Consider the following 12,860-nt stretch of genomic DNA (forward strand, 5'->3'; position numbering starts at 1 on the left):
ATATTTCAATGGCAAGAGGATTCAGTGGTAGTGGTCCTCTGCCATTTTGCAACAGAAGCAGTTTAAAAGCACAAGGCAGGTGAAGTATTCTTGTCAAAGGTATCTTTGAGTCATGGCTTTATAGATAATACATTTATAATTGGCACAGTAATCTTTATGGAATAAGAGTAAAAGAATTAAATCTTTTACATAGAATAAGTTCTTTCTACAGAAAGAGAAGAGAAACTGGTGGCTGATATCAAACCACAGCCTGATTCCCTGGGATTATTTTAATTATTCTTCATTTTAGTTTAAACCATGTCAAAGCATGAGAATCAGCTCTGAGAATCTAAGTTGGCCAAATATCTGGGCTGTGAAGGAGGAAAAAGCAGTACAGAGTTGGTCGTGATGGCCAAAATACCGCCCTCAGCTCTCAGAAGGCACAACAGAGAGGGGTTCCGACCACCCACATAGCAGGATGGTGGGTGGGGGAAAGGGAGGGTCAAAGAAGTGGGAGGCAGGGAGAGGCCTGAGGGGACACTCACTGGGGCAACTGGGAACAAAAGGAAGTCAGGAGTCTGGGGCTCAGAGAAAAGAAATAAAGACATAGTCCTGAGAGTCAGTATTAGAGCCCCAATGGGAACACAACTTACAGAAGCCTCAGATAGAAATACAGAGGTCTAGAAATGCCAACTTCTTCATTTCCTCTTACCCATAACTTTTTCTTTCTTTTTATTTTTCTTTCTTTTTCTTTCTTTTTCTTTCTCTTTATTTCCTTCCTTCCTTCCTTCCTTCCTTCCTTCCTTCCTTCCTTCCTTCCTTCCTTCCTTCCTTCCTTCCTCTCTTTCTTCTCTCTTTCTCTCTCTCTTTCTCTCTTTCTTCTCTCTCTCTCTCTCTCCCGCCCCGCCTCTTTCTTTTTTTTTTCAACAGAATTTACTATCCATAATCCTGGATGTTCTGCTTTTATCATGCAACCTGTATCATATGGCCCTTCCCCAGCCACAGCTGATTGGTTAAGGGGTAGGCATCTGACTTCAATGGAACCATGGTCTAGAGTAAGTTAGGTAATTTGCTCGGATATGAATTCAGATACACAAGCACTGAGTTACTCCCTACTTGGTTTGAACTGGGACATCATGTGAAGTAGATTTGAAGGAGACTATATTTCAATCATGAGTGAGGAGAGACAAGAGAATGTCTACAGAGAATTTTAAAAATAGAGCTGACACGTGAGGGAGAAAATACAGGAAAAAGGCTGTGTGGCTCCAGAAAGAAAGAATAAAGGGAGCAACTGTTTGCTCATGATGGTTTCCTACTCTCTTGATGATTTTTGTACCTGCCAAAGCTGCTCCTATGTCCATTTAATAAATTTCTCTGAGCTTGAGTGAGTTCTCTGCCTAGAGCCAATGTTTCCTAAAAAGTGATTAACTATGGTGAGTCATCTTTTGATTATCTGCAGTAATGAAGAGAAATAAGGAAGAAATATTATAAAATATTAGTGCTATCATTATAATAATCTTCTAATTTGGTTTTTAATACAACCACCCAATCCCCATAATCATCTTTCCTAAAGAGAGCCAGACCAGTGCCTTGTTGTAAACTTAGGGGCACAGAAGATAATCCACAGCAGGGAATCCCGCTTTGTCTTCTCAGAGGTCGACTCAACGATTACTCAGAATACCACCTAGGCTCTACAGTGCCAGGAAGGAGCAAAGAGAGTGCTTCAGAGCCTCCCTCAGTGTTCCATAGTCCCACTTCCCAGGATCTACCAGAGCAGTTCTGCCTCTATATGTTTTACATATTAAGGGTCCATGGAAACATTTGACTAGATAAAGGGCTACCATAATGAGTACCATACTGAGGGGATGCATGATCTTTGGCTTGATTCATTTTGAATTCTACAAAAACACTCTATGCAGGACTCTGTTACTTCTCAGTCCTCCCAGGGTCAATTTTCTTTGGGACTGGTTTCCTCCCCACTTTATGAGATTCAGGCTCCATCTAACTTCTCAGTACAGGGTTCTGACTCAAACAGGCCTGTTATAGGCTTAATACAGTTGCTAATAGGGTAAGGGAAAAATCAAGGACTATAAAGATAATGAAATTTAGTGGATGGTAGAGGTCATCATTGCTACCCTGTAGAGAGAATCTGCCTTGGAATAAAGCTAGTAAGAGTCAAGAGATAAGTCTAAATTACATGAGATTGAACCCTGAATCTAGTCATGCCTCACGACAAAACTACACAAGTATCTTGGTTCCAAAAATCACCAAATTCCTTTTTTGACCTTGGCTACTTTGAGTTGGGTGCTCTCACTTATAAACAAAAAATGGTGAATAATCTATCATGTTAAATGATTATTTATATTTAATGGTCTTAATCATTTCTATAAGGTCTTAAACCTATTTTTAGAGGCTGTCCTTTTATTATAGACAATTTCAAATTATTATACACAATAGCAGAAACAACAATAAATTTAAAATCTGGAAAAAAATCCACTTTAAATCTAATTTATTTTTTTATTTTCAGTCCTAAACTTTTCTACTAGTTGACAGTCATCCATACAGAATGTTAGGACATCTTCCCTGGTAATAATTTTATACTTTTCATTCATACTTTTATAAGACTAACTCAAAGAAAAAAAGGTTAACTTAGAAAAATCACTAAATAGATAAATCTAAAGCCAAATGGAAGAAGAAAATATTTGAATTAATATAAATTACCAGAGATCGGGAATGCACTCAGTTTTAACATCACCATCTCCTGGTAAAAAAAAAAATAATTATAATTATAATAGTAATCTGTTTCAATGGAAATAAAATACTATAATATTTATAGTCTGTGCCAGAGTTATAATGACTGCAGGGCCAGAAGTGAAGTGTCACAGCATGCTCCACATGTTTTTAACACGGTTTCTAAAGGCTCTGGAGGCTATTAAATTTAATGAACCCATCTGCTATGAAATAGAGGTCCCAGCGTAATCAGTTTCCTCCATGCCATGTAATGCAGATGGCATTCTCTGTTCCACAGCCCAGCAGGATAGTTTATGTTTCTCTTTACGTGTGTCTTTTTGTTTCGAAGATTTGAACTTCTTTGATATGCAGTGGTATCTTGGGAAAATACTGTAAATTCAGTTTCCAAGCCCCAACAATTTCCTTATGATGGCTTCGACCCCCTGAGTAATTGCTTCTAGGCAGTAAGATGTTGTAGCTTAAAGCAATCACCCAAACAACTCCTAAATGGCCCAGGTGCCATTCCTAGATGGGAAACCGAAACAAATGTGTAATTTATCAAATACAAAGCATTTTCTCCAAGTTGGACTTAGTGGGGGGTTAGAAAGAGGGACACAGGTCCAATTTGCAAATGCAACTAAATTGGTTCTTACAAATTGCTGACTGAATTGCATTACTAGCAAAAGGGAGGGGCAGGAGGCCTCAGTAATGAATTCTCATTATTTTAAATGGTTGCATTCCCACTGTCTCTAAAAGATTTCTTTGCTCCCCTTCTGCGTGTCACTGTAGTCTATCCAAATTCCTTCAGAGGGGTTGATCAGGATGCGGATGCTTCCTCAGTTTAATGCAGGTTCTGCCCTGCATGACAAGTCGGGTAGCATTCCCAAAATGATTAGGACCCAACTGGAAAGCACAAGCCATTTGCCTACAAAATGGAACAAATTCCATTGTTAATGATTTTTTCGCTCTGTACCTAAGAGATAATGACTGTGTACACTTGTATTCAGATAAGAAACCCATGAATTTCAGAATTCTGGTGTTTGCTGTTTTGTCAATTAATACAAGATCGTATTAGATTAAATATAATTAATGTTGTTAACATTAATTCATTTATTTGGGCTTCACCAGAAAAGCAAATTGAATAGAACAGCCAGACAGGAGACAGAATATTTAATCAGACTGGTTGGTAGTCATAGCAGGGAGGATGAGCCCTGAAAGGAAAGTTTTGTCAGTCTCCACTCTAGATCAGACTTGGTTAAACGCAATCCTTCACCCTCATATGCAAGAATCCAAACTCAGCTTCCGTTCACAAACTTTTATCTTGAGCTTGTTCAGACCCAGAACTGTATGAATCAATGCATTATAAATAAAAAGGGAAAGCAGTGTACTTGCCAGTCATCTTAAGCTATTCATTTAAGTATTAAATCAATTGCATAATTATATTTGTTGCTGCTGGGGTTTAAGTCATAATAATTGATGAGTCAAGTAAAGATAATTCTTTTTGCCTTAACCACCAGATAATTAAGGAGAAAGAAAACTTTTAAGACATATTAAGCAAACTTGTAGATCAAGTGTCCAAATTTACTAGGTAATCGACAAATACCTGTTTTCTTAGTATTTGCTAGAAATGACGTAAATCACCAGGGTCAGAAGTCTTCTGATTCCTGAAGAAATCAAAGCCAATTTCGGACTACAATGTCACAAAGGAAATCAGGCCCCTTGAGACAGTAGGCTGAGCAGAAATGTTCTGGTGAAGAGCAGACATGGCTGCCCTGAGACTTCCTCTTGACAGAGTACAGGAGGAGGCAGTGGTTGCATTTCTTTCGAGCATCATCTTTCTGTCTTGGACCACAGCACATAGACAGAGGCTATGCCCTAGGCAGCATTCTAAAATAGCTCCCTAGATTTCTGCCTCCAAAAATACATGGCCCTTAAAAATCTCCTCCTCTGGAGTGTATGATGGGATATTACTCCCATGATTAAGTTACTATCATTTGACTTTGAGTTAATTAAAAGAGATTATTCTGGGTGGCCTGACCTAATTAAAGAAGCCTTTAAAGGAAGGTGAAGTATCAGAGAGGTGCTGTCTTGGTGACCTGAGAGAAAGCACTGGGCATTGTGTGAACTGCCTGTAGTTGCCATGTGGCAAGGAACTGTGGGTTATAGGAGCTAAGTACAATCTCCAGTGAATAGCAAGCAAGAAAGCGGGAACCTCAGTCTTATAATTGCAAGGGACTGAATTCTGCCAACAATTCAAATGAGCTTGGAAGAGGTCTCTGAGCTGCAGATGAGACTACAGTGCAGCCAACACTTAATTGCAGCCTTGTAAGACCCTAAGCTGAGGGTCCAGCTAACTTGTGCCCAGACTCCTGACCCTGGAGAATCATGAGATAATACATTTGTGTTGTTTTAAGAAGATAAGTTTGTGGTAATCCATTTCATGGAAATAGAAAACTAATAGTGCTGTCCCAGCGATGCTGACCCACATCATAGGGTATGCTAGCAGTACAGCTGGGAATCACAACTACTCTCACACCACTTGGTGGCCCTCCTCTCAGTGTCTTAGAAGATCATTCTCCTTCACGGATCATACAACTCCTGGAGACTACCAAGAGGCAATAAGACAATAACCAACACTAACCCAGCCTCTAGATCTGCCACATCAACCTAGGATGAAACAAACAAGTCAAGGTAAACCACTCGAAAGGAAGGAAGGAAGGAAGGAAGGAAGGAAGGAAGGAAGGAAGGAAGGAAGGAAAGGAGGAAGGAAGAAAGGAAGGGAGAGAGAAAGAGAGAGAGAGAGAGAGAGAGAGAGAAACAAACAAACAAACAAACAAACAAACAAAGAAACAAATAAAAAAGAAAAAGAAAGATTGTGTCAATTTCCTTGAATGCAGGGGAGACTTCTTCTCCCCAGTCTTTTATGATTGATTTGCCCACACTTAACACACTGATAATACTTTTCAGCAATGTTCTCTATAATCTTTCCAAGGCATGCATTTACATAGTCACTGAAGCAACAATTCTCTTTTTCATGCTCATAATCCATTGGTTTAAATAATAGTTAACTAATTTACACAATTACGATAAAATTACAATAGGTTTGGAATGAAGAGGATTGACTTCTAGTAAGCTTGCAATTCAACCGGGGGACAGTTGTGCGTATGCATCTGTGCCAGCGTGGCCTACCAGATCAAATGTCCAGGGTGCTGTGGGCAACAGGCACAAACTGTTCCAGAGCAAAGAGAAGGCACTCGGGCTGTTAAGTGGCAGTCTATTAAGAGGGCTCCTACTTTATCCCTACTTTATCTCCCTTTCCTTGGGCAAGGCAGCCAGTTTTTATCTCAGTGAGGCTGTTAGGGACTCTCTTTGGCTGGTACAACACAACAAGTAGTCTTCCTTAGGGACATTGACCCTAGCTACCAACACCAGACATTAGTGCCTGGCCCATGACATGTAATCACAACAAAATGAATCCCAAAGGATTAAAGTGTATCTCTAGAGGAACAATGCTATAAAGGTACTCATAATACTTAGGCCCCAAATTCTATTATCAAAGTAGTATAAGCCATATTGTAGTCACCATGATGTTTCTTTGAGACACAGCTCAAAGAAAGGAAAGTATTTTTTAAAACTTCTCACAGCCAAGGAGAAAAATTCACACTGGATTTCTTGAGTTTGGGAAGGCTGATGGGTAGTATTTATTGTATTCTCACCATGCACAGACACTTAACCTTTAGAGTCAACCCTGAAAGGTAGGTTTTATTCTCATGTGTAAATGAGGGAAACAACACTCAAAAAAGGTAAGTGACTGGCTTATGGTCACATAACTGGTAGAACATAAATGAGCCTATTCTTACTCTAAACTCAATGCCGTTGGCTAATATGCTAAGGTAGATTATAAATAGGTTAAAATATAAAAAAATTCCATAGGTATCAATCCCACTAGGACATCAGGTTATTAAAACAGCGCCACCAATCCCAAAGCTAAGTGCTCCTGAGTTTGGTCTCTTTCATTATTGCAAGCTGGGTTGGGACTGTCCTGGATGCGTCAGGAAAGGCATGAACTTGCAATTGCTGACCTCTAGCCCTCTCCCAATTCCTGTCATTTTCTGGGTGGTTCCAAAGTTGGGTTCATCTTAGAATTTGGACTCTGCATATGAGTTCAGCATATGAATCTTAATTTGACCCCACATAAATAACAGGAATGATATTGATCTATCATTTTGGGGACAAGCATATTCTGGGGGGTTAGTTTTATGTATGCCAAAGTGTTTTTTAAGAGGTAGCGAAAATGTGCTCTGTTACTTTGGCATACCATTTTACTAAAAAATGAACTACTTGGAACATTATTTTATTTTAAAGTAAATAAAGGTAATTATGTCAAAGAATACAAATTTCGTATAAATGTTTAAGATAAAGCACAAGATTTCAAAGACATTTCCATCGTAACAGTTCATCTATTGCTGCTCCCAGACCATTTACTTCACCTCTGCTGTCGAGAGTAAGTTAGCGGATAAGCTAGAGTAGCAATGGGTTCTCCCTCCCTCCCTCTTAACTATCCTCCATACACAAACATGTATGTGTGTATATAATTAGTAAATCTAAAACAATTGATTTAAGTGACTAATATTATCTAAATCAAAACATTATATTAATACAAAGCTTTATCCTCTCCTTCACCATAACCTCCAGGTTACATACGCCTAGCCAGGATACCCCATAAAAGGGATGTGTCCTTTTCCGAAAGTATGCCACGTTCATTTGCTTCTCATTGGCGATACTGATTTTGATGACTCACTAAAGATTTTGTCTGGATTTTCCCACTGTATAGATACTATTTTTATGCCCTACATGACTTGTCAAAACTCCCTGGGAAAGCTCTTTAAGACCATGAAAATATTCTGCTCGAAACTTCCTCCTTTGTTTTTCCTTGGGAAGGGTACCTCTTCTAGTCCAGTTCATATTCCCATGGTCCCACTGTGTACTTTAAGGTCAAGGAGGGGCAGGCTGCTATGGTGTCCCCCAACATAGGTTCCCATATGCTGCTCCTGCCTTGCATTTATTTGCCTGTAGCTGCCAGAAATGCAGCATGAATGAGAAAGCTCCCGGACAGGAAAGCTGGCCCACAGCAGCCATTGAGATCACTCTGGAGAACAGCTATGTCTGGGTTACAGTGATTAATGTGATGTTAATCCCAACAAAAACGATGGGAGAGAGGCCCTGTGGGAACATTTACAATCAATTAATGAAAAACACCACTCCCATCAGACTCATTATCACTATGAAAAATCACTCTGAAAATACACAAGAAACCAGGCCATTGAGCCATTGTTTGAGGATTGGCAAAGCTCCTCCTTTTAAACTAATTCGGCATCAGAATCTTTTGCTTGGAATTCAGCTTTAGAATGAACCGTGGCCAGAGTTTCAACAACTCGGTGCCTACACAACCACCACTGAAGCATATTCTCACTTGTCTGTGGGAAGAAAACGCAGCTGTGGCCTCTACGGTGACTCCAATTCATGTTACAGCTGAGCTTCAGTCACCTTCCCGGGTTGAGACCCAAAGATTCATCACCAGGACTGGGCCCTTCAGATGGTGAGGACTGACTCTAACATGCTTATAATCATTATTACAGTGACAGAATTTGTACACATGTGGGAAGGAAAAAAATTAACTAGAGAAGAAACAATCAAAAAGTGAGTTTTCTGTGCAGGTTACATTCTCCACTGTGATTTTTCACCCACCTTATTTGCCAAGGGGACCAATGTAAACTCCACAGCAAAGGAAAATGTCATTGAACCCCATTACTAAGAAAGAGAAATGCCGTTACCATGTCCTGGAATTAACACAAACAACTCTCACATCTCAGGATGGACACTCAGGCTCTCCCTCAGGGGCCCCTGGACTCACAGTGCTGTCGATGTAAGCTTCAGTCCACACGACGTCATGCTCCTGGTCTATCACTTTGGGCCGGCTGAGTACATGGAGGTATTCCATGACGTTTTCCTGCACATCAGCCAATGTGGAAATCTGGGTGAAAAATCCTGCCAAAGGAGAAGCCAGTTTAGTAACAGAGAGGAAAACCTGTGACTGGGGAAGATGTGCACGCAAAGCCTTCTTGACCTCTGACTAATTTCTTTCTTTTCTTTTTCCTTTTCACATATTGTATATCTTCTCTGCCATCACCCACTTCATGAGTAATGTGTTCATGTTAGTAAATATAGTCAAGCAAAAGGAATAAAATACGATTAATCATAAACCTACCTCCAAGAGGAAGCCTCTGTTAATCCTTTAGATGTCTTCTCAGATTATCTATCTATCTATCTATCTATCTATCTATCTATCTATCTATCTATCTAACATTCATACACACATACACCTTCCCTAGCAGAAATGGGAGTCCTCTCTATATGCCATTTTGTAACCTTTCATTTTTCACTTTAAAGAGTTTATTTCCAATGAGAGAACTATAAACCACAAAAATGAAAGGATATTCCATTTTTATTACTATAACAACAATAGTTATAACTAATTTTTAGTGCTTACTAAGGGACACAAAATTTTCTAACACTCGATAAGCTTTGTCTCATTTATTTTTGACAATATGAAGTAGTGGGGAGAACTGTACCCACTTTAAAGGTAAGATGACTGAAGCAGACTGAGAATATGTGTTTCACTCATGCTCTTACAGGTATCAAAGAGCAAACACGGAAGATGAACCCAGGGTTGTAAGTCTCTCAATCCGTGACTTTTGCTTTTACATAATTTTGCCCTTGGTGTGTTTGAGGTGGAAACGTCAGTTCATGCCTTCATATGGTTTGGTTACCACATCTGCATTTTGAATATGCTGGGTACACAGGGTTTCTAAGTAACAAAAAAGTTCTATTCATGCTATTGTCTTGTGGATGGGGGTGATATTTTGATCTCAAGTTCAGGGCATGGCTATGTTCTTCTTCAGTTTGGGGTCCTGCTGGCTTTTCTGTGGGTTAGAGGTGTTAGAAAGAAAGGGACGAAGCCCAGGTCTGGATCCTCAAGAGAGAGCCCTTCATTCAAACATTATGAAAGACTTCTTGGTCTCTAGTACTGGAGAAGCAGAGATTAACAAGATGAAAAGGACCCCTGTTCTCTAGAGCCTTGAAGATTGGACTAACCTACAAAATAGCACAATCAACATTACAGCAGGGCCAGCCAATCTCTTGGCCTCTCTAAGGAGTGGCCAGCACCACTGAACCCTGAAGGATAAAGACCACTTAGATAAAGGAAGAGGGATTAAATGGTGTGTCCAGCAAAGCAAGAGGTAAGGAAAAGCCAAAAGTCAGAGTTGAGTCCCTTCTAGGAACTGAAAATAGATCAGAATGGTTGGGATAAGAGGCTAAGGGAGAGAAGGTACAAGTTGGGTGCTATAAAAGAGGAATGAGCAGGGGGACGATCATATTGGACCTTGGGAAATAGTTTAGATTTTACCCTATAGTCAGATAGTCACAGAATGATTTTAAGCAGGGGGACGCTGGATGGACAGTCATGTTCCCTCCCCATGTCTTTAAATAAGGACCCTGATAACTAATGTCATGCCAGCTAATATTGCCAACAAATCAAAGAGGGTATGTATGCCTCTGAAGCCAGATCTGTCACAGCACTTGCTACAGTGTTTATAGAACCTCTTAATGTCTAAAAGAGGACTCTGGGTCGGGAAATACCAGGCTTTCTGTTGTCCAGAAAGGGCCAAGACCCTCCCAGTGCATTTCCAAACAAAGGCCAGCTGGTTTGAATTTGGTATGCCAACCCCAAACCTGGTTAGGGCCATGTGGCTTCTGGCTTTCTGATGACAGCTTTGCACAGTGCTAATTAACATGCATTGTCACTCCTATCTATCCCCACCCTCCCAGCCAGGGCCAGAGCCTGGTCCACCCCAGGGAAAACAGAGCCCAAAGGAGCAGGCTGTGAGAGCCAGTTTTAGCATACAGCACAGGAGTAGGGCCCATGTGCACCTTGGCCTTCCCTCAGAGGTCAGGCACCACCGTTAGGGAGATCCATCGGGAAACTACTCTCACAAGACTTCCAGGTGGCTCCTCTTGGAAACATGGTGGAAAGACAAGTTTTAAAGAGGGTCACTGGATCAATGGGGTCACCATACTTATCTCTCCATGCATGGTGGCTGTAATGAGTGTTTTAATAATAATTAAAAAAACGTTTCATTTCTTCTCTAGCAGACAAACCTTAGGCTTTGAGGGAAACATGACAAAGAGGATATGCTAAGAGAGGTGTTGCCATGTTGATAAGAGAAGGAGAGAGCTTGATGGTTCTGGACCATCAGGGTACATGAGTGAATTCCTCTCAGTCTAGAACAATTCCTATTTGGAGCTCTTTTGCCAAATGTTCAGTAAAGTCAGCATCTCTTAGGAGGAGTTCTTCCTGATTGTCTATATTTTCTTTCAAATCCCTAAAGACAACAGTAAAAATCCTTGATTTGGGTTTTCTAAAATAGAGCCAAAAGAAGAAAGGAAATGAATGCAAGGAAGATGGGAGGAACAGGTTATTAGCATAGGGGGAGTAGAAAAGAAAAACCATCACACATTTGGGCAGGGATTGAGCTGAGATCATCTTCACTTGACCTTGCTTACCATAGTCAAAATTCTGAAAAGTTAAGAAAATCTGGCTTCTCCCCAGAGCTACAGACCCATAGCCAACTGTATACCTGACACCTCCATGGAATGACTAACATGATTCTCAGACTGAACTCACTCAAAGCCTACTCTTCATTTCCCTCATCAAGCCCATACCTCCTCCATATGTCTTCCCCATCTCCGCAAAGGGCGCCATTCCCCCATTTAGGCTCACAGTGTAAAAACTATCCTTGATAGCCCTCAATTCCTTACCTCACCCTGTAGCTAATTCACAAGTATGTTCTTCTGGCCCTATCTCTAACATATACCTAAAATATACTACCCGATCTCTACTCTCCCAGTCTACTCCAGACTCCACTGTCTCTCCATCAGAGTATAGGAACAGCCTCCCCACAAATCTTCCTCCTTATTATCTAGGCTCCTTACAGTAGCCAGAGGGATTATCTAAAAGTATAAAGCAGATCATCTTCCTGCTTAAGAGCCTAAAACAGATTTCTATTTAGAGCTAGAATAAAATCCAAATTTCTTAACCTGACCTCCAAGACTCTCCTTCAGTTGCCACCCCCCACCTAACTGAATGACCTCACCTCCCTTTGTTTTCTCAATTCTGCAATCATTGCTTCAGCTCCCTGGCCTTTCTCTCTTCCTCTCACATGCCTTCCTTTCCCATCTCAGGCTTTTGCACGTGTATCCTTTGCCTGGCACACTTTTGTCCAGTTTCTTTATGGCTACTTCTTCCTTATTAAGAGTTTAGTTGCCTAAACTTATTTCCTCTTACTTCACCCCACATTCACTTTCTTCATAAGATTAATCCAGTGCTGGATTCTGACTTGCTTGTTTACTATCTTCTTTCACTGGAATATTAGCTCCATGAAATGTTACGAAAAGATGGTGCCCATCTTGTCCAGAGCAGTATTCCCAGAGCTGGGTGCACGGGTTTGCGTGAGCCGTTAGTAATGCGAGGGCATTCACCAAAGTGTCACTGTCACTCGCCTTACTCCTGTGCACTTGGACATCACAACAGCCCAACTTCTGTGCTCATTGTACAGGGAGGAAACAGAACACTGGGAGTTCTGTAATTTGTCCCAGATCAATTCGAAACCAGTTTCATCTGATTACAAAAACTTTGTTCATAACCACTGAAGACACTGCCTCTTCCTGTAGTGGAAAAGAGCAGGCACGGCTACTCAGAGGTCTTTCTTCAGGAAGACAACCCTAATGAGCTGTCAGTGTCTCTGTGACTGGGAAAGGTTGAGGACTGGATGAGGAAATGTATGGCTCTCTCCTGAGGGTCCCGGAAAATGCTCAATAATTAGCACCAAAGATCTACTCAAAATCCAGGCCACAGTTCTAGCTTAAATTCAATATATAGACCAGGGATGCAGATTTATAAAAGGTAAGAAAAGCTAAAATTATAAAAATAATATTAATAATGTATACCACTAAGCTTAATGCAATTTTAATCATCTAACTCCAAGCCATTAAAATCTCAAACTTTTCTGAACGACTCTTTTCTGTTTTCA

General features: G+C 40.5%; 1 protein-coding gene across 4 annotated transcripts in view; it reads right to left on the reverse strand.

Annotated features, from left to right (window-relative positions):
• The window catches only part of CACNA2D3 (calcium voltage-gated channel auxiliary subunit alpha2delta 3), a 790,850-nt gene that overhangs the window by 265,867 nt on the left and 512,123 nt on the right, over nt 1-12,860 (reverse strand). For all 4 annotated transcript variants that reach the window (XM_036219353.1, XM_036219351.1, XM_016156350.2 and 1 more), the window contains one exon: nt 8,624-8,757. In XM_036219353.1, the coding sequence (XP_036075246.1) occupies nt 8,624-8,757 (134 nt within the window). The remainder of the gene's footprint in view (nt 1-8,623; nt 8,758-12,860) is intronic.

This window comes from Rousettus aegyptiacus, unplaced genomic scaffold (genome assembly GCF_014176215.1).
Source record: "Rousettus aegyptiacus isolate mRouAeg1 unplaced genomic scaffold, mRouAeg1.p scaffold_m13_p_4, whole genome shotgun sequence".
Taxonomy (NCBI): domain Eukaryota; kingdom Metazoa; phylum Chordata; class Mammalia; order Chiroptera; family Pteropodidae; genus Rousettus; species Rousettus aegyptiacus.